The sequence below is a fragment of the Salminus brasiliensis genome, chromosome 18 (assembly GCF_030463535.1).
Source record: "Salminus brasiliensis chromosome 18, fSalBra1.hap2, whole genome shotgun sequence".
Lineage (NCBI taxonomy): Eukaryota > Metazoa > Chordata > Actinopteri > Characiformes > Bryconidae > Salminus > Salminus brasiliensis.
The window spans coordinates 1,812,742-1,834,725 of record NC_132895.1 but is presented as its reverse complement, the minus strand read 5'-3'; the positions used below and the strand labels follow the sequence as shown (position 1 = coordinate 1,834,725).

The 21,984-nt window shown below is 44.9% G+C and overlaps 1 protein-coding gene across 6 annotated transcripts in view; it reads right to left on the bottom strand.

Annotated features, from left to right (window-relative positions):
• Window positions 1-21,984, bottom strand: part of arhgap24 (Rho GTPase activating protein 24) — a 176,125-nt gene that overhangs the window by 18,583 nt on the left and 135,558 nt on the right. For 3 of the 6 annotated variants that reach the window (XM_072662739.1, XM_072662741.1, XM_072662742.1), the window contains one exon: window positions 11,082-11,204. In XM_072662739.1, the coding sequence (XP_072518840.1) occupies window positions 11,082-11,204 (123 nt within the window). The other 3 variants (XM_072662743.1, XM_072662744.1, XM_072662740.1) reach the window with 3 other exon arrangements.

The following is a 21,984-nucleotide window of genomic DNA, read 5'->3' as shown; positions in this document are numbered from 1 at the left end:
CTGGCCACTTTATTAGAAACCCCTACCTTGTGCTTCCACTCACTGGCCACTTTATTGGAAACTCCTAGCTTGTGCTTCCACTCTCTGGCCACTTTATTAGAAACCCCTACTACCTTGTGCTTCCACTCACTGGCCACTTTATTAGAAACCCCTACCTTGTGCTTCCACTCACTGGCCACTTTATTGGAAACTCCTAGCTTGTGCTTCCACTCACTGGCCACTTAATCAGAAACATCAAATAATTCAGCTAATGTTTTTCATGTTCGCCACGCTGCTCAGTGTCCTAATCACCAGGCGGTCAAGACTCTCAGCAAATCTCAGAGATCATGAGATTAGGTTTATCTTCCTCAAGCACAAAGCCGTCTGAACCCTGTAGTGATGTGTGTGAGGTTAACAGGGCCTGATCTGAGCTCTAATCCAGCCAGCTTCCACTCCCCCCGGCAACCCCCCCCCACCACCACAGTCCTCTGCAACCGGGAGCGCTCAGCTGCAGAATATGTATCCTAACAAAGCCGCGACTCAATCTGCCTCCGAGGAGCAAAGAAGGCTTAAATAAAAGACTTCCTGCCCCACTGCCGTCCCCCTGCTCCGGCCCTTTAGTCTCCACCGCTCAGCCGGAGAAAAGAAAGGAAGGGAGAGTGTGATTCCCATTCGGAGGGGCTCATGTGGTCAGAGCACTGGGGGGATTAGAAGCGGCTTCCAGGAAGCTTCAGACTGGGGGAACTGACCGGGTCTCGGGACACGAACACTCCCGCAGACCCAGTGGTACAAGATGGTACACACTTGACTGGACTGGAAGGTGGGGGGTGGGGTGGAACAGCCATCTCTGACTGGGGGCTTTAAAAGAAATCAGGTCATTTATGATTCAGAATAAACAGATGGACAATATCATGCTGTAACCAATCAGCCATAACATTAAGACCACTGTCAACTGAAATGAAAAGCACTACTGTTCTGCTTCCAGCGGCTCCTGTAAAAGGGTGGATAGTGAACAGTCAGGTCCTGAAGGTGTTGAAGCAGGAGAAATGGGCAAGCGTAAGAATCTGAGACACTTTGACAAGAACCAGACTGTGATGTTCTAGACGTCTGGGTCAGAACATCTCCAGAACATCAGGCATCAGGCCTTGTGGGGTATTCCTGGTACGCAGATACCAAAAGTGCTCCATGGAAGGACCACTGGGTAGAACAGATCCAGTCAGAGGTTGTGTTATTGTTTGAAAGATCACCACCCACCATAACAGAGATAATACCGCATATTATTTCATCATTAATAGAGGTGGAGCCACAGATGCAGATGAACTGGATTTTCAACCAATGGGAGCGCACTAGCCAAGCATTAAAAGGCAGTTTTTACCCAAATACAACAAAGACCCTCATGGACAGACGGCTGTACACATGCATTTCTGGACAAGCTGAGAGAGCTCCAGAAGCTTGATCTGAAGGTGGAGCAGCATGTGGGCGGAGGCAGTAGAGTAACACTACAGGATTTTACACTAATATGACTCTATGGGTTCTGCAGCGTTACACAGCAGTTCTGGAGAGAGGTTCTCCTCCTGCAGCTCCACCACCAAACCTCCATAGTGCAGTAGCAGCAGCGTATCGGAGTCCAGTCAGTTGAAGCTAGAGTTTTAGCGTTCAGCTGCTTTAAGGACGTGAGTTTCTGCTGTTTATCGTATTGTATAAATAGCCATGATAATGTTGCCTCATCACCGAAGTACCACCACTCACCCCTGCTGAAGCCGACACAGCTCCTGATCTTCCTGTAGATCCTTCTTTTAATGAAGCTGTGATACGACAGGGGCGTGAACTCGATGCACCTCTGACCTCTGTGTTCCAGCATGGTCGGGCCTCCATCCACGGCATGCTACGCTACGGTCACTAAAGCAAGGCCAGCAGCAGCAGTGACTCTGTAAGAGGGGTCTGCTGTGCCTGAGTCGATTACAAAAGGCCCTGAAGGAGCTTCAGAGCTTCAGGAGAGGAGAACGCTAATGCTCATGGTAAATATCACAGTCCGATGTGTGTTCTGATCGGTCCTCTGCAGGAAGCTTTGCCTGTACTCTGCTCCACATCAGAGCTGGATCAGTCAGGATTGTGAAAAATAGGGCCGTCACTGTCGATTATATCATAAATAAATATAATAAAGCAATTAAGGCACTTTTTTAACTAGGATACCTCACAAATGAGTACAGGTGGTAATAAAACTAGCTGTATATTAGCCCATGCATTGCACATTAGCTAAGGGTAGTGCTTATTTTGCAGTCAGTGTAATATCCCATGGTTAGCATGTAAGCTTGGGGTTAATGCGTTGCATCTGGATTAGCTCTACAATAGCTTAGAGTAGAGCATTCGCTTGTGGTTAGCATGCTATCTCATAGTAAACAGGTTAGCTTATGGTTAGCATACTATCATACTAACAGCGATGATAACAGCATGATATATTATAGTTAATAAGTTAGCATGCTATTTTGCATTTAGCATGTTAGTGTGTGTGGTTAGCATACTCTCACAGTTAGCATATCTGAGAATTAATTTAGAAATTAATTTGTTAACTTAGAAAATGTGAGTGATCAAGTTTGCAGCTTAGTAAAACTGACTTTACTGCATATTATGCTGTTTTACTGTGACAGAAAGCATCAGAAGATTAGATATGCTATAATTACACTCACTGCCAAATAATTACTGCTTATTTATATCCGACTGTAAACTCCAATAAAGTATCTGTGTAAATTTATGATTTTGACCAACTAACATTTTAACTTAAGTTTAATTTATGTTTCATAGGCTAAAATGTTATTTTAAATCTAATTTTACTTCAAAATCTTTACAAAAAACATTTGTCATAAGATGTAATCAATGTGAGATTTAACTTTAACATTAAATTGTCAATTTACTTTAATTAAACTTTGCAATTAAACCTCAGTGTAGTAACAATTACTTTACTGCATTTTAGACAGTTTCTAAGGTTAAGAAAATGCAGCAGAGGAATTGAAATATGCTATAATTATGCTCACCCCAACTAATAAAACATTTTTGTAAATCAACACTGACAAACATACATTTACATTTTAACATAAACAGAAAAGTTTGTTTCTAGCATATATTTATTTTATTTAATTTTAACTTTTAAACATTTTTACTTAAAATCAATTTAAGACATTGGAATTACTTTTCACAGACAAAACATACATTTCTAGCAATTATTACTCAGAAAAATAAACTTTTTTAAAATTAATTTTTAACAGTTTACATAAGATAAATCAATTCCAGATGTTGAAATTAATTCGTTAATTTCTTACTTTTTAAACTTAAACAAAGTGAGCTGTTTGGGTTTACAGAGTATTAAAATACTTTACTGCATCTAAGACTGATTTTAACTGTAATAGAAAGCAGTGGAATAATTTAAATGGGTTATAATTAATCTCAACTCAACTAGTCCCTGTCCATTCAGTGTGAATGTAAACTCTAATGAAGTATTTCTATAAAGCCATTGTGACAGTTAAATTTACATTGTTTACAAAGTTTACATTGACTAAAATGTACATTTCTAGCAAATATTTCTCAGAAATATTACCTTCGATCCTCAAAAATCCAGAAAATCAACATGTAGACTTAGTGTAACTGTTAATGCACGTAGAAAATAGAGGTATTACTCTCCTTTAAACTCAGCTGTTGGGAGTTTACAGTGTAAACAGGCTTTACTGCATATTACACTGGTTCTAACTGTAACAGATAGCAGCAGAAGTAGTGGGTTATAATTCTGCTCACCGCCAACCAATCACTGCCCATTCATCCTGAAGGCAAACTCTAATGAAGAGTTTAGGTAAATCATGTAATCATGACAACCCTACGGACAATCCATCCCATAATGCACCCGTGCTGCCAGTATGGTGGTCTTGTACCAGGTGCAGGAGTAGATCTGTGATGGATGCTGCAGCAACATTGTGGAAAAACTTCATAAAACTCCCCAAAAAGTCCGTAAATACTCCACAGAGCCGCTCCGGAGCAGAATTCCTTCCAGAGAAAAACGAAAAGAAGAAGACTCTTGCTGGTCAGCGGGCTGGGAGAGGACAGCCCCCCGGCTGCTGGGACACCGCTGTGTTTGTGTGAGTGGTCTTGGCTGCACGTCTTGTGATTCCTGGTTTGGAGCTCTGCTAAATCCGCTCGGAACGCCGAGGTGTTTTTCTCTCTATCTCTCCGGCTTTAGGCAGAACGCCCTCTTTCACTTTGACTTTGCTTTGTTTCCACAGTCCAGAGCGGCAGGCAATTAACGGCCACACACTCACACACACACACACACACACACACATACACACACATACACACACATACACACACACACACATACACTCGCACAGGTGCTGCCAACAGTCCGGAGCTTTCCAAGCCGTCTATTCACACACACAACCTTCCATTGTCCGGCTGCTGGACCTGCTCTTATCCAGCAGGAAATCAAATAAAGACAGCACACACACACACACACACACACACACACACACACACACACACACACCAAGACACCTTGCTCACTGTCTCTTGGGACAAGACCACAAGGGATTAAGGTAAACGGCAGCTAACCTCACAGACAGCTAGAGCAGATAACACTTATCTATCAGCACACACACACACACACACACACACACACACACACACACAACCCAAGTACAGCAGACCCCCCCCTCTCTCTCTCTATTTCTCTCTCTAACTCACTCACCCTTTCTCTCCAACTCTCTCTCTCTAACTTTCTCACTTCACCTCCCTCTCTCTCTCGAACCCTCCCTCTCTCTTTCTGACAGTGGTGCTGTTTTTAGCCTTTGCGGTGATTGTGGAGTGTGTTGTTGAGCCTAGGTGTAGTGTGTGTGTCTGTGTGTGTGTGTGTGTGTGTCTGTGTTCTCATGCCTATGCTAATTAACTTTGTGCATCATGAGTCAGAGATGCTTTATCCAGACATGTTCCACTGCCCTAGCAGCCAGCCCAAATACCACAGCATCCACCAATCAACACCATAGCAACCACTCGGATGACCATAGCAACTGCATACTACCTGCAATACCATAGCAATCACACTAGTAACCACCTCAGACACCAATGCACCTTTCTCAGAGCCTAAACAGCCCTCTATTTTCTAATAATCACTACTATAGAAATCTAATAATCTATAATAATCTATAATAATCAATAATAATCAAAGCACTGCTGCTTTTTTAAGCCAAAAATCATCCAATTAATATGTTTTTATTTCGAAACATTTCTGAGCGTGAAGGCAATACCAGTGGCTGCTGCTGTACGGTATTATACAGACCTGATCATGCACAGGCAGCTGTACAGTGAAACACACACACACACACACACACACACACACACACACACAGGTTTTTGTTCCGCTGCACAAGTTCTGGACGTTCCTCGTCCCGCCTCACAAGGGAAAGTCTAAAGCACTTCCCCACTGGCTGAGCCAGATTAGCCATGTCAACAGCTGCAAATATTCAGACAGAGCACACACACACACACACACACACACACACACACACACACACACACACACTTTCTCAGGCTGCACGATATGCACAAAACCCCACACTGCAGTAGCACTGAAACACACACAGCATGTTATGTTCAAAAGTATCCGGACACCTTGTAGTTAGGTGCACCCATTGCTAGGGTCAGAGCCTAAGGTCACCATGCCCAATGCCAAGCATGGGCTAGAGGGGCATAAAGCCCCCCAGCATTGAGCTGTGGGGTTCCCTGGGGTGATGACGAAGCTCCATCCATGACGTGAGGATCTGTTCTTCCTCAGAGAAACGTTCCGAGTCTAGTGTGAGGGCTTCTGGAGGCTGCTGGAGAGGTTACTGCTGTAAACGATGGGCCTTCGGACTGCTGGGATAAGCTCAGCTCAGTGAGATCACAGTCAACAGTCCAGCATCGGGCTTTTATTAGTTTATGGGCAACTTCAGCGGGATCAGCGTGATCAAGCCTATAGCCCCCAAAGCCAACATTACACGACACAGCTGCATGGGTGAGCTGCTTTCCTGGACAATATCCACGCTGTAAGATGCTGTAATCCCGCGGAGAAATCCCTGGTTTGCACAAGGATTAAAGCAGAAGCAAGTGAGCACACTTCCCCTCAGAGGAACAGCGTCCAGCCAACATGGTGGAATGCTGGTGCATCTCATTAGCACTGAATTAGCGCTGAATTGAGTGCGTTCTGACCTCATTAGCATTACCATTGGTCATTGCAGCGGTGCTATTGACCGGGATGGGCGTGAGTCAATACTCTATTAGAAACCCCTCGATTGTCAGAGTGGGACAAACAAAAAAGGTTCAGGGCAGGGAGGTTAAGAGAGCTGAGAGCACAAAACCTCGGTAATGATCTCGAGCTGGACGACAAACACGCTACTAATTTACATGTTCCCGTTAACGGAAAAGTACGTTTCTAGCAAATATTTATTTGATTAAATTTGAACTTTTAAACAGTTTAACTTAAAATCAATTCAAGACATTGGAATTACTTTTGAACTGAACTGTTAATGTTTACAGTGTATTAAAAATATATAAGATTATATTTATATATTTATTATATATTAAATAAAGCCATTGAAACCTGACACTTTAAGTTTGATTTACATTTCCACAGACAAAACATTTATTATTATAACAATTATTACTCAGAAAAATAAAAAACTTTTTTCAGTTTACTTAAGATAGATCAATCCAGATGTTGAAATTAATTTGTTAACGTACTTTTTAAGTATTAAAAATACTTTACTGCATCTTAGACTGTTTTTAACTGTAATAGAAAGCAGTAGAATAATTTGAATGTCTTATAATTAATCTCACCACCAACTAATCCCTGTCCATTTCTATTCTAAGCCATTGTGACAGTTAAAGTTTACATTGACTAAAATGTACATTTCTAGCAAATATTACTCAGAAATATTACCTTTTGAACATGAGTGAACAGTCTACTTAGGATAAATCAATTCCAGATGTTGAAATTAATTAGTTAACTTACTTTTTAAACTTAAACAAAGTGAACTGTTTGGGTTTACAGAGTATTAAAATACTTTACTGCATCTAAGACTGATTTTAACTGTAATAGAAAGCAGTGGAATAATTTAAATGGGTTATAATTAATCTCAACTCAACTAGTCCCTGTCCATTCAGTGTGAATGTAAACTCTAATGAAGTATTTCTATAAAGCCATTGTGACAGTTAAATTTACATTGTTTACAAAGTTTACATTGACTAAAATGTACATTTCTAGCAAATATTACTCAGAAATATTATCTTTGATCCTTAAAAATCCAGAAAATCAACATGTAGACTTAGTGTAACTGTTAATGCACGTAGACAATAGAGGTATTACTCTCCTTTAAACTCAGCTGTTGGGAGTTTACAGTGTAAACAGGCTTTACTGCATATTACACTGGTTCTAACTGTAACAGATAGCAGCAGAAGTAGTGGGTTATAATTCTGCTCACCGCCAACCAATCACTGCCCATTCATCCTGAAGGCAAACTCTAATGAAGTGTTTAATTAAGCCATAGAAGAACCACTTTTGATTCCATAAAGAACCGTCATCTGTTGAAATGTGTGAAAACTGGTAAATTGGAACCCATCCATCCTGTATCCTGTCAAGGGTATTAAGATATTAGGCAGCAAGTGAACACTCATTTCTAAAAGCTGATATGAACCTGAGGCACAAGAACCTAACTAAAGGTTCTAGAGGGTCAGAACATCTCCAAAACACCAGACAGGTCTTGTGAGGTGTTCCTGGTATGCAGTGGTCAGCACCTACCAAAAGTGCTCACGGATGCTCATGGAGGTCCCACCTCACAACTTTCAAGACTGGTGCCAGATCCCACAGGACTAACCCTGCAGAGGTCTTGTGGGGTGCATGCCTTGACAGGTCAGAGCTGTTGGGGCGGCATAAGGGGGTCCTACTCAATTTATGGCAGGTGGTGTTAATGTTATGGCTGTTCAGAAAGTGGCTCTGCGGCCTGAGTAACTTCTAGAGCTGCAGTGGAGTCCATCCAGCATCTTCCAGCATCTCCCAACACTGCAGTCAGAAAGCTGATACAGGACACACAGTCACATGGACAAGGAGACTTCCCAGTAAGCCTCTGGTGTGGGTGTTCGGAAAACCGAGGATCCAAACATGGGGAATACCCGGACGAGAGGATATCAGGATATCAGGATATCAGGCAGCAGCTGGATGTACAAAGGGACTATAGCTGAGGCCGCGGGGTCAGAGGTCATATAAAGGCAGTGCAGGTGCGCTGAGAATGGGTGCCCCCCCACCCCCAAACACAATGGAAACTAGAACCTCATACACTGTTGACTCTGTGACCTTTGACCTAGGGGCTGAGCAGTCGACCGTGGGCAGACAAGTTCACTTTCTAAACCACAGATTCCCACACAAAGGCCTGCTTCTGAGGACCCCCTATTCTGCCCTATTAAACACACACACACACACACACACAGTTCTGCATCTTCAGTGGAATAGAATGTGTTCGGTCTGTGTGAATGATGCATTATGGGACGATAACATCACTGTGACCAAAAGCACAACAGTTCATTACCAACTTCCCACAGTGGACACTCCACCAGCATGATGGAAGAGTATTAAAAGAGAGTGTGTGTGTACTGGTTGTGTGTGTGTGTATTTACTGGTCTAAACGTACTGGTTGTGTGTGTGTGTGTGTGTGTGTGTGTGTGTTTACTGGTGTAAATGTACTGGTTGTGTGTGTGTGTGTGTGTGTGTGTGTGTGTGTTTACTGGTGTAAATGTACTGGTTGTGTGTGTGTGTGTGTTTACTGGTGTAAACATACTGGTTGTGTGTGCGTGTGTGTGTGCGTGTGTGTACTGGTTGTGTGTGTGTGTGTATTTACTGGTGTAAACGTACTGGTTGTGTGTGTGTGTGTGTGTGTGTGTACTGGTTGTGTGTGTGTTTACTGGTGTAAATGTACTGGTTGTGTGTGTGTGTGTGTGTGTGTGGGTGTGTGTGTGGGTGTGTGTGTGTGTTTACTGGTGTAAACGTGCTGGTTGTGTGTGTGCACTGGTTGTGTGTGTGTTTACCGGTGTAAACATACTGCTTGTGTGTGTTTACTGGAGTAAATGTATTGTTGTGTGTGTGTGTGTGTGTGTGTGTGTATGTGTGTGTGTGTGTGTGTGTGTGTGTGTGTGTGTACTGGTTACAGCGCACCATCAGTACACAGCCACTGTGCTCCCCATGCAAATGCCTGATATCCAGTGTGTGGTCAGTGCACTCGACACACCCAACTTTTACACACTCCTGTAAGGTATTAGAGCTGGTCGTAGCTACAAGTGTACCTGCAGTGTTCACAAACAGATACCAAGTACATCTCTGTGTGTGTGTGTGTGTGTGTGTGTGTGTGAACCATGCAGTATTAAAGGCAGCGAGAGTGAGCTTCCTGTCCGCTCTGCGCAGCAGTGTGACGGCTATCATATGTGACTGCGCTGAGACAGCCTGAGCCAGTTTATCTGAGGATTTCTAACAGACCCACAGCACAACAAAGTTACACACTCTCTCTCACACACACACACACACACACACACACACACACTTCAGTAGAATATGTGGAGTAAAGGAAATCAATACATCCCTTGTAGCAGCTGCGGAGCAATCAACCCCACACATGGTTATGGCATCAGAAGCGCAGTGGATTACTACCTGCGTGAACACACTCCACACACCCCAGAGTCTACAAAAGCAACACACTCCACAGAAAAGCTCGACGAGTGTGTAGCGGAGACCGAGTTTCAGTTCCAGTAGCTTTAGTTAAATATATACACTACATGTCCAAATGTCTGTGGACACCTCTTCTAATGAATGCATTTACCTACTTTAAGTTGCGATGACTGCTGACACACAGATGCGCAAATGCACACACAGCTTGTCTAGTCCCTGTAGAGAAGTGCTGCCAATAGAATAGGACCCTCTGGAGCAGATCAGCATCATGACCCTATTGGCACCATGCTGCCTAATGCCAGGCGTGGGCTAGAGGGGTGTAAAGACTCCCGGCATTGAGCTGTGGAACAGTGGAAGAATACTTTTGAGTATGAGGAGTTGGGGACTAGTTGGGGTGGTGATCATCGAACATCCTGACCTCACTAATGCTCTTATTGCTGCATGCAATCAAACCCCAACAGCAATGGTCCTTAAAAATCTAGTAAAAGGTCTTATTCTCTGGACAGTAGAGACAGTTACTCCAACAAAAGCAGGAGAAACTCTTTCTTTTTAATACCCTTGATTTCAGAAGAAACAATAAATATGCAGGTGTCCCAATACTTTTGTCCATACAGTGTAAATATACAGGCTGCTAGACATATATAGATCATTTCTGGGAGGTGGAAGACAATCCACATTGACCCTGAGCTGAGAAGAACCACAAGCCTGCCATAACCCAGAAGCTACTGGAACACCAGTGTCAGTGTCCACAGTCAAGCCAGTTTTCCATCTCCATGGACTAAAAGTTTACCATCCAGGAAAGAAGCCCTGCCTCCAAGCTTCACCAAAGCCTTCTGGATGACGGTACCAACTGTCAACTAAGCATGGTGGGATCATGCCCCGGAACTGCTCTGCTGCAAGTGTAACCTCTACATTACATGGTCCAACAAAGACGTCCTGACCTCAGTCCTTTTGAAAACGGTAAAATATGTGGATACACTTAATTGAACTTTGAGTTTGAAGAGTGGCCAAATTTTCAACCAGAAGCTTTCTGATGGCTACCAAAAACATCTGGTCACAGTGCAACTTCCTCAGGGGCAGTTAACCAAATATTAGATTTGCTGGAGGTCATTTGCTAAATGAGTAGCCCCTAGCCACATCGTCCTAACTATGGTGGATACCCATGTGTCCCTAGAGTCTTCTCAGATCTCAGATCTGATCAGCACACATTAAACTAGGTGTCTCCAAACTTTTGACTGGTACTATATATATATTTTGCAGCTTTTCTATTGGTCGATTCTCCATGAGATGTTTCTACAACAGCAGTTATGGGATGCTAATGTAACCGCAGTGATCTACTCTAGAACTTCTACAACGGCAGCTGTAGACTCACCTCCTCCAAACGGAGCCCAGATGACCCTGCGGATGGTCTTCACCCAATCCTCCATGTCATTCTGCGTGCTGGCCATGAGCAGGTACGTCTCATGGTTGGCTGTCATCCGCTCTCTGTCGCCCCCTGTGGAGAAGGAGGGAGATGTGCCTGTTAGTTCAACAGCAACGACACTTTATATTAAACATGGATATAAATAATTGGACACCAACCCCAGCCTGCATGTGTCACCTTTCGGAATGGACGCTCAAGTGTAGAGGTAAGGACAGCCGAGGTAAGGACAGCTGGTTCTGGAAGCAGACCAGTACTAACCGGGGCTCTCATTACAGAGAGTACCCCCATCAACACAGCCATCCTCTCAACATTACCGCTCTCCGTCAGCGACCAATTAGGCTGCAGTAATTACAGGTGAATGGAAATAAATGCCTTTGGTGTGTAAACCCCTGCAGTGTGTTGGGAACCTGTCATTACCCTTGGACTCACAGTGGTAATTTACATTCTCCAGCCAGCAGAGGTGCAGGGATGCAGACAGAAAGTACACTCAGACCGCTCCCCTCCCCGTCTAACTCGGGGTCTGTCGGTACCCCCTCTAATCCGTACTGCGTCAGGATGGCTGCGGGACTGCGGGATCAAGGGCAGAGGGGCCTTAAGCTCAGTGCCTTAGCGAAAGACTAGAGCATGAAGATCTGTTTGCTTAGTGGAAACTCAGGCTGTCGCTATCGATTAAGGCCCAGATTCTCAAAAGCATGAGAGAGAGAGTGTGTAGAGTGTTGCTCGCTCGACCATTTAGGAAAACTCTGTGTTATAAGACTGAACAACCCAGCCCATCCATCCCAGCCTAAAAACCCAGCCTATTATATTATTATCTAGCATGACTAGACAGATTAGACAAAAGTATTTGGACACCTGCTCATTCATTGTTTCTTCTGAAATCAAGGCTATTAAAAGAGTTAATCCTGCTTCTGTTGGAGTAACTGTCTCGACTACCCAGGGAAGAAGGCTTTTTACTAGCTTTTGGAGGAGTATTGCTGTGAGGATTTGATTGCATTCTGCAATAGTGAGGTCAGGATGCTGGATGTCGTAGTGCAGAATCTCCAGTGCTCTATAACAATCCTACAGTGACCACAATAAATATGAAGTACCCCAGCGCACATGGAATACCCACAATTCATCGCCTTGTTTAGTTAAAGATTTGTACACAGTGCGACACAATCTGCACATAACCTCTACTACCTTTTGGAACTCCCTATGATGTGCTCTATACAGTATATATATATATATATATATATATATATATATATATATATATATATGGATTTTCACATGTTGGGGATTCTGAGGTTGAATAACAGAGCTATTTGTCACCCAGACTAATGTTATATACTCAAAATACTCAATAAATATATTCTTTGGCAACACATCTAAGTATAATGTGCTTTAATTACCTGGATGTTCTGCATAAAGATCACAATAAGTATCACTAAGTGGGATAGTATAAAGAGAAACATCTTCCATTAGCTTAGTGTTTTTGATGGATGGTAAAGTCCATGACAATCAGACATATGCTACAGATCAGAACCAGATAAAGGGCATTTTTACACTTGTCCAGAATACGAGTCTGCACCCAGTGATTCTGGGCTCGTTTGGGCTCGAGAAAACCCTTCAGGTTATCACTTTTCGTTATTGAACACCTGCAGACAAGTAGCCCATCTGGTGGGAGAAGGCTTTTAGCCATGCAGGTGATTAGTGTAAGTGGTCAGGTGATATTATAATGAACATATTTGCCTCAGACCACTAATGTTCAGGGGGACCAGAGATTTACATTTACATTTCCAGCATTTAGCAGACGATCTTCTCCAGAGTTCTTACAGAAGAGCTTCACTGTTTACTGAAGAAGAACCTCAGCTAGTTTAAATAGACTAAAATTCAGATCCTCTAATCTTAGACTCTACTAAACACAAGTCAGTATGCAGACCATAATACTCTTCTCTTCGCCTGAGTACTCTCAGAAGAGGAGGGTCTTCAGTCTGGGTTTGAAGACAGTGAGTGTTGGACTCTGCTGTTCGGACACCCAGGGGAAGTTAGTTCCACCACTTCGGTGCAGGACAGTAAAAAGTCTGGACACTCGTCTTCCGTGGATCTTAAAGGATGGCGGGTCGAGCCGAGCCGTACTTGAAGCTGGAAGGGCTCTCGGTGCAGATCGGCTTTTGACCATCGCCATCAAGTATGGAGGAGCTGGCTGGTCCAGTCTTGTCTTTGTAGTCCAGAGTCAGGGTACTCTAGTTTGAAAACGCCCCAAAGACTAGACTGAAAAATGCTGGGGTGTTTCTTTAAAGCAGTGTCCACTGAGCTGACCACAGGAAGACAGATGGGTCTGTGATGGTAAATGGGAAAATGGCCGTGCTGGAGGACTGAAATATTAATGCCATTCATTTGGTCTGTTCCACGTCTGTCTCTCTGTTGGAACCTGACTGTCCTCCTCCCCATCGATCTCACCATTGTGAGGCTAGCATGGCCTTTATTAAAGATGCATTTACAGAGCTTGAAGGGGGGGAGCAGGTGGAGCAACAGGGGTGATGGAGGAGAATATTTATAGCTTCTTCAGCAATTAGAAGAGGCAGAGCCAATCAGAATCCATATTTTAGCTGTGGGTGGGGCAACAGAGTCTCAAGCTCAGATGCAGAGCCAATCAGAATCTCTATTTTAGCTGTGGGTGGGACAACAGAGAGTGAAGCTTAGAGGCAGAACCAATCAGTGACTGACCGCCCTAGCTCTTTCCCTCAGGTTAACTTTTATATATTATAGCCTATACACGTGGTTCTTTATGGAAGCAAAAGTGGTTCTCCTCTGGCATTGCTTAAAGAACCCTTTGAAGCACCTTTATTTGGAAGACTGCAAGGGAATAAAGGTCACTGACTCAATCAGGAGAAGGTGGCATGAACAGAGAAAGGTAAACACAGAGAGAGAGAGAGAGAGAGAGAGAGAGAGAGAGAGAGACAGAGAGAGAGAATAATGGCGAAGGAAGAGCTGGAGTCAAATGTTAATTTGACATTTCGAATATCAAACACGTCGCCCAAATATCAGACAGCCTACTTAACACAAGCAAACCCCTATTTCAATATTCACACCTGACCTTTCACACGACTACTCCGAACCCTTCAGAGAATTCCTCAAACCGCCACTGTCCCGCTGTTCCTCTCTCGGAGTGCAGGCCAACAGCCTGTCCTGACTCTGAAGCCTGTGTCTGGAGCATGCTATTGCTATTACCTTCACCAGAGCTGCTCTCTCCATCCCAGCATGTCCAGCGTGGTCCAGCGTGACCAGACCAGACATTATAGGCAACTTCACGATGATCTGGTCCCAGACGCTCCTGTCAAAGGGGTCACTCGCCACCACTATTGGTCTACATGTACATGTCGCTACATCAGGTGGGACAATGAAGAGTGAAGCTCAGAGGCAGAGCCAATCAGAATCTCCATTTTAGCAGGGGGTGGGACAACAGAGAGTGAAGCTCAGAGGCAGAGCCAATCAGAATCTCTATTTTAGCTGGGGTGGGACAACAGAGAGTAAAGCTCAGAGGCAGAGCCAATCAGAATCTCTATTTTAGCTGGGGTGGGACAACAGAGAGTAAAGCTCAGAGGCAGAGCCAATCAGAATCTCTATTTTAGCCGTGGGTGGGACGACGTACGAGTCCAGACGTCTGTTGTAACTGTATTAGAAACTCTCAGATGCTACTGGTGCATCATTACCTGTACTAGCCCGACAGGTGTTTTCATTTTTCACCATCAACCCAACAGACAGTGGGTTTCTGGGGTGGTCCGAAAGATGAAGTCGGCTCCTTTTTGAACAAGGCTGCTCGCCAAAAGGATCAGACGTCTAGACAGTATTTTGACTGCTCCCCCCACCTCTGACACCCCAACCAGCAGGGGATAAACCCTCCCGCCCCCCAGGCAGACCTCACAGAGCGTCCTCTCGCTTTCAAAGAGTTATGAACCTGATATGTGTGTAGGGGGGGGGGGGGGGGGGGGGGGGTTAAAAGCGTTTTCCAACATGGTCTACAACCAGAGAAACATCCAACAGGTTCTCAACCCTGCAGCAGCGCCTTAGGGCCAAGTCATCTCGCAACACCATTTAGAAACCGACCGAAGAACTGCTCTACCTCAGAGGAGCTTCAACAAGTGTCAAACATTTGCTTCTCCAGAGTTTCTCCTGACATCATAGGTATTGATGGTGCATGTGCTCCCCTTTGCTGAAGAACTTTGCCTCCAATCCACAAGAGCGTTTGTGAAGTCAGGTTCTGATGTTGGATGGTTAGTTCTGCCACTCCAACTCATCCAAGTGGTACTGGATGAAGCTCCATCATTCCAGAGAACGGTTTTACTGCTCCACAGATCAGAAGAGCTTTAACAAGTATCCCAACATCTGCTTCTCCAGAGTTTCTCCTAAAATCATAGGTATTAATAGTGCATATGCTCCCCTTTGCTGAAGAACTTTGCCTGAAGAACTTTTGGATGAAGCTCCATCATTCCAGAGAACGGTTTTACTGCTCCACAGATCAGAAGAGCTTCGACAAGTGTCCCAACATCTGCTTCTCCAGTGGAGCTCCATCACTCTAGAGAACCTCACAACCACATCTGCCCATGGTTGCTTTAGAGCGTCCCATTCTATTGGTCAGTGCTTTTTAATGGAGATCATTCAAGCTGGTGTAGATACACCTCAAAGTTGATGGGTTGACTCATTAGGACATTACAGTTTTTTTTCAGATCTAGCATGAAAGAAATTCTAATTCCTGAAGACCGATGGTTTAGACTAGTACTGCACCGATACCAATACTATATCGATACCTTCCACACAGTATCGGTATCGGCAATAGAGAGCACCAATACCATGAAGCTTACTGAGGCTGTACTTTTTTTTACCATAGAAAATTTTGATTGGCATACTTTTGAAACCAAACGTTTAAACAACCAGTCTTAAATAGTTATTGTCATTTAATGGACATTTATTGGAAATTGTAGCCCTTTTTTCCATGTGGTGTTTATTTTGCTTCTAAAACCAAAAGTTTAAGAGTTAAAAAACTTAAACTAAAAAGACTTTTAGTTTAAACTTACACTAAAAAGAGTTAAGCTGCTTATTGTAAAGCCACACACTGAAGTTTAGTATCTTTTTACATAGAGACGTGTTCTTGTAATGAAATATGAATTTTAAACACTAAATAAAAAAAGCTGTTTGGTCCATCTCAGTAAGATTATTCTTCCCTACTTGCTTCCTGCATTGTGGCGATTTTCATTGCTTCATAGCTCTGAAACTTTTCAAATGTGCAGCTACTCAACCAGTACATGCTGTTCTTTTTAAGGAGTATCAGGATTTATCGCCATCTATCGAGTATTTATGTTGGTATCGGTACTCAGTAAAATCGGTGCATCCCTAGTTTTGACGCTGTACAATAACAGGCTATGGAAGCAGGGATGAGTGGATGCCCAATTTCTAGCAGAAAAAGCATACAAAGATGTTACCTTCTGCTCCTTTATCTTCTCGAAAGCCACAAATTTAGATCCACCAAACCCTGCAGACCAGCAGCTATTACACGGCTGGAACAAGCCAGTTAAAACCAGCCCATCTGAAACCTTCTTCTAATTCCCACTAAGCAGCAGTCGTCCTCTCGCCATGCTAATCCCAGCTTTCTTTGCTTTAGTGATCTGTGTAATCCTGCTTCTGTATTTGCAGACACTCCTCTCTAACCTACTATCCCCCCCAGAACCTATAGTCTCCCTGCCTGGTGACTCAACCACATTGATCTGCTTTCTTAATTATCTTTAACAACCTTGGCTTCAGCTTTCCTCTTTAACCTGCCCCTCCTCTCCCAGTCTCCCATCATCCTTCTTCTCTGTCCACTCGAGTGCCCAGCAGTCCTACAATTTTCATGAGCTTCCCACAACGTCCCATAAGAGATTCACAGGTATCGTAACAAAAGACCCGTTCTCGGTTCCACAAACTGCCGTAGAACATACTGAACCGGTATAGTTATTGTGTTGTGAACTTCCACAATGAATACAGTTTCCAGATAGCAGACGGCTGTAGGCCAATGATGATCCAATTATGGCACGTATGGGTCAGTTATGGCAATGGAATGGGTATTATGGTCCACAACGGGCCCAACTGTAGAAGCCATATTTGAGGTATTTTTATCCACAGGTAAAATACCTGGACTCTGAGCTATGGCTGTGTTCCGGCACCCAGGTTTGGGTGAAGTCATGGCCACCATGCTGGCTGGATGAAAGCATAACTCTATAACTGCTAGAACTGCCATGAGGAGCAGAGCTGAAAAACAACCCTATGAAGAGGTCCAGAGGAATAGGTCTGAGAATGAGTGCAGAAGAACAGCCCACAGGACTATGCTCAAGAAAAGGATCTGAGGAACAACCCAAAGGAGCAGCTCTGAAGAGCAGCATGGGGAAACATCTGAGGAAAGCTCTGAGGAACAGCCATGAGGAGCAGATCTGAAAAAATAGCCCGGAGGAACAGTCTAGAGAAACAGTTCGGTGAAACACTCACAGGAACGGCCATGAGTGGCAGACATGAAATACAGTCTGAAGAATTCTTGTTGAAGAACATCTATGTGTGGGACAGCACAGAAAAAAGCCCAGAGTAACAGCCTAGAGGAATACACAGAGGAACTGCTCTTAGGAACAGCCCAGAGAAACATCCCTAAAAAACAAATAACTGATCCAAAACTAACGAAACTGCAGACCCCTGGGAGACAGCCCTGAGGAAAAGCTTTAAGGGACAGTCAAAGATGAACAACCCTGAGAAACACCCCTGGGGGATAGCCTTGAGGAACAGCCCTGGAGGATAGCCTTGAGGAACAGCCCTGGAGGATAGCCTTGAGGAACAGCCCTGGGAGACAGCCCTGAGGAAAAAAGCTCTGTGGAACAGCCAAAGATGAACAACCCTGAGAAACATCCCTGGATGATAGCCATGAGGAACGGCATTGAGGAACAGCCTTGGGAGATATCCCTGAGGAAAAGCTTTGAGGAATAGCCAAAGATTAACAAGCCTGAGAAACACCCCTGAGGGATAGCCTTGAGGAACTGCCCTGGGAGATAGCCCTGAGGAAAAGCTCTAAAGAACAGCTATCAGGAGCAGACCTGAAGAACAGTCCTGAGAAACACTCTTGAGAAACTTTAGACAGGCTAACCAGAACCATCAGAAAAGGACTGGACGGAACAGCTCACACTCCAGAGCCCTCTACTAAACCCTTCTTTATAAACTCTTTGGACAAAAACCCAAATTTGATGTTCTTCCTGCTCTGCAGCACCTTCAGACACTCGCCTCATTGCCCCTCAGTGCCCCTATATGAACTCGGCCGTTCCCTCTTATCCATCTCCCCTGAATCATTAACCTCCTCTGACAGTGGGACGGTTGTACCAGGCCCTCCGGCAGGTCACAGCCCAGCTCCAGAGACTCTTCTATAAATCACTCCCCACAGAGGACCATCGATCCTGAAGCCAGCAGAGAAACCAGAGGGAGCTAAACAACAAGCAGGGTAATTCATGCCTGTCAGGGTCAACATGAGAGGACATGATGCTGACATGCTGTATAAGAACAACAGAGAGAGAGAGAGAGAGAGAGACAGAGAGAGAGAGAGAGAGAGAGAGAGACACAGAGAGAGAGAGAGAGAGACAGAGAGAGACACAGAGAGAGAGAGAGAGAGACAGAGAGAGAGACACAGAGAGAGAGAGAGAGAGAGAGACACAGAGAGAGAGAGAGAGAGAGAGAGAGAGAGACACAAAGAGAGAGAGAGAGAGAGAGAGAGAGAGGGAGACAGAGAGACACAGAGAGAGAGAGAGACAGAGAGAGAGAGAGACAGAGAGAGAGAGAGAGAGAGAGAGAGGGAGAGAGAGGGAGAGAGAGAGAGACACAGAGAGACAGAGAGAGAGAGAGACAGAGAGAGAGAGAGAGAGACAGAGAGAGAGAGACAGAGAGAGAGAGATTGTACATGTATATGATTGATATGATTATGGACATCAGTTCTGATATTACACGTAATCAGTATGACTGTCCCAGCAGGCACCAGACATCAGAAAGGCCCTGGACTTGAACATCGGACAGACGTTGCATTTTAGATAATGTAAATTAGGTTGACATTAAGCTCCAACGTTGGACAGATGTTAAATTTTAGTTGGAAATCAAAGTCATATTCATCAAAAACCAACATCAGGTTGATGTCAAGCTCAAATGTTGGACAGATGTTAATTTTTAGTTGAAAATGAAAATCAGGTTGATATCAAGCTCCAACGTTGGACAGATGTTGAATTTTAGTTGGAAGTCAAAGTCCCAGATCCATCAAAATACAACATTGGGTTGACATTAAGCTCCAACGTTGGACAGATGTTGAAATTTGGTTGGAAATCAAAGTCATATTCATCAAAAACCAACATCAGGTTTACGTCAAGCTCAAATGTTGGACAGATGTTAAATTTTAGTTGAAAATGAAAATCAGGTTGATATCAATTTCCAATGTTAGATAGACGTTGTGTTTTAGTCTGGAAATCAAAGTCACATATCCATAAAAATAAGCAAGCTCCAACGTTGGACAGACATTAAATTTGTGGTTATTTAACACTAGAACTTCACTTCACGTCACGTTGAACCAAAACGTTTAACAGACGCTGGGTTTTGGTCACCATACCTCACAACTAACGTCAGCACGACGTCGGTAAGATGTTGGATTTTGGTTAGTGAACATCACAACTTAAGACCAACAAATGAACAACATCAGCTGCTGTTGATCACTGTTCTACGTCAAACTGACGTAAGCGTTAGACGAGACGTCTCGAGCTACACAACAACGTCTATCGATGTTGGTGGCCAACCGGAGGAACTCCAGCAGGTCACACACTGACACACACTGGCCCTGGCAATGTCTCCTAATCTCCCCAAGCTCAAACAGCAGCAGCCCCATCAGCAACCTGCAGGTCAGCCTTCCTACCCCGCACACACACACACACACACACACACACACACACACACACACGTTAATTAGACGTCACCCATTACTGAGTCTTCCTCAAACACGTAGAGCTCCTAACATTCCCCGTATTTACCTGTGCTGAGCTCTACCTGTGCGCAGGTGAGGGTTTAAAGGAGCTGGAATTACTTTACCTGTTAAAAACAAGCCGTTAAATTCCGTTAAATTCCGTTAAATTCCGTTAAAACCGTTAAAACCGTTAAAACCGGTTCAAATTCGCTACGATCCGTTAAAACCGTTGAAGTCCGTTAAATCCGTTCAAATTCGATTTAAAAACATCGATGACGTCAGAGCGTCGGTTCCATTCACTGCGCGCGAAAAACGAGCGCGGGCGCGAGCGAGAGAGAGAGAGAGAGAGACACCTGAGGAGGAGAAGCCACCGCGCGCGCGCTCCCCGGTCAAAACCACACGCGTCACGTGAGACGCAGCTGGCAGCCAGCCTCAGCTCTTCGGCGAAGCTCTCGCGCCCAGCTGCAGCGTGCTGTCACTGTGGCGCGTGCACGCCCTCGCCCAGCTTCGCGACGCCGACTCTCCTGCCGGCCACGCCCCCAGAGCGCACCGTGACGTCGGTGAACGGTCGGAGGGCGCACGGACGGTCGACGCGTCTCGTGCTCCGGCTCTCGAGCGAAGGGTGGAAGATTTGAACAGGGGGGGGGGGGATCAAAGGACCCCTATCTTACCTATTCCTACAGCCCTCACTTTCTGATATATGCAAATAAGCTCTGTTCTGATTGGCTGCTCGGTCAGCCATAACATTAGAACCACCTGCCCTAATATTTTTTTACGACCCCTTGTGCTCTAACCTGTGGAGGCATGGACTCCACAAGACCCCTGAAGGTGTCCTGCTGTGGTCTCTGGCACCAAGGCGTGAGGTGGGCGGGGCCTCGATGAGCATCAGTGAGCCTTGGGTGCCCTGGGGTCCTTGGAGCACGGTTGGTAGGGACTGATCACTGCCTACTGGCAGGAGCACCCCACAAGACCTGCCTGCTGATGTTCTGGAGATGTTCTGACCCGGTCATTGTCTAGAACATCACAGTTTGGTTCTGGTCAAAGTGTCTCAGATTCTTACGCTTGTCCATTTTTCCTGTTTCATCTCCTTCAAGAACCGACCGTTCTGACAGTGTTCTTCAGTTCAGCTGGCAGTGGTACTAATGTTATGGCAGGTTGGTGTATAGTTGAACAGAATGAACTAACCCTCAGAATACGTTTGGACATGTGGTGTATGAGTCAGTGGATGGATGTGCACATTTGCTGGACACACACACACACACACACACACACACACACACACACACACACAACATATGCTCACTGACACACAGCTAGAAGATTTAGTCAGACGTGTCAGCTGCTGATAATTAATCCACTGAGAAAAACACCGGCCACTTCAGCAACAGATACTGAGGGGTAGAGACAGAGGGGTAGAGACAGAGGGGTAGATGCAGAGGGGTAGATGCAGAGGGGTAGAGACAGAGGGGTAGAGACAGAGGGGTAGAGACAGAGGGGTAGATGCAGAGGGGTAGAGACAGAGACGTAGATGCAGAGGGGTAGAGACAGAGGGGTAGAGACAGAGGGGCAGATGCAGAGGGGTAGAGACAGAGGGGTAGAGACAGAGGGGTAGATGCAGAGGGGTAGAGACAGAGGGGTAGAGACAGAGACGTAGATGCAGAGGGGTAGAGACAGAGGGGTAGAGACAGAGGGGTAGATGCAGAGGGGTAGAGACAGGGGTAGAGACAGAGACGTAGATGCAGAGGGGTAGAGACAGAGGGGTAGAGACAGAGGGGTAGATGCAGAGGGGTAGAGACAGAGGAGTAGATAGAGAGGGGTAGATGCAGAGGGGTAGAGACAGAGGGGTAGAGACAGAGGGGTAGATGC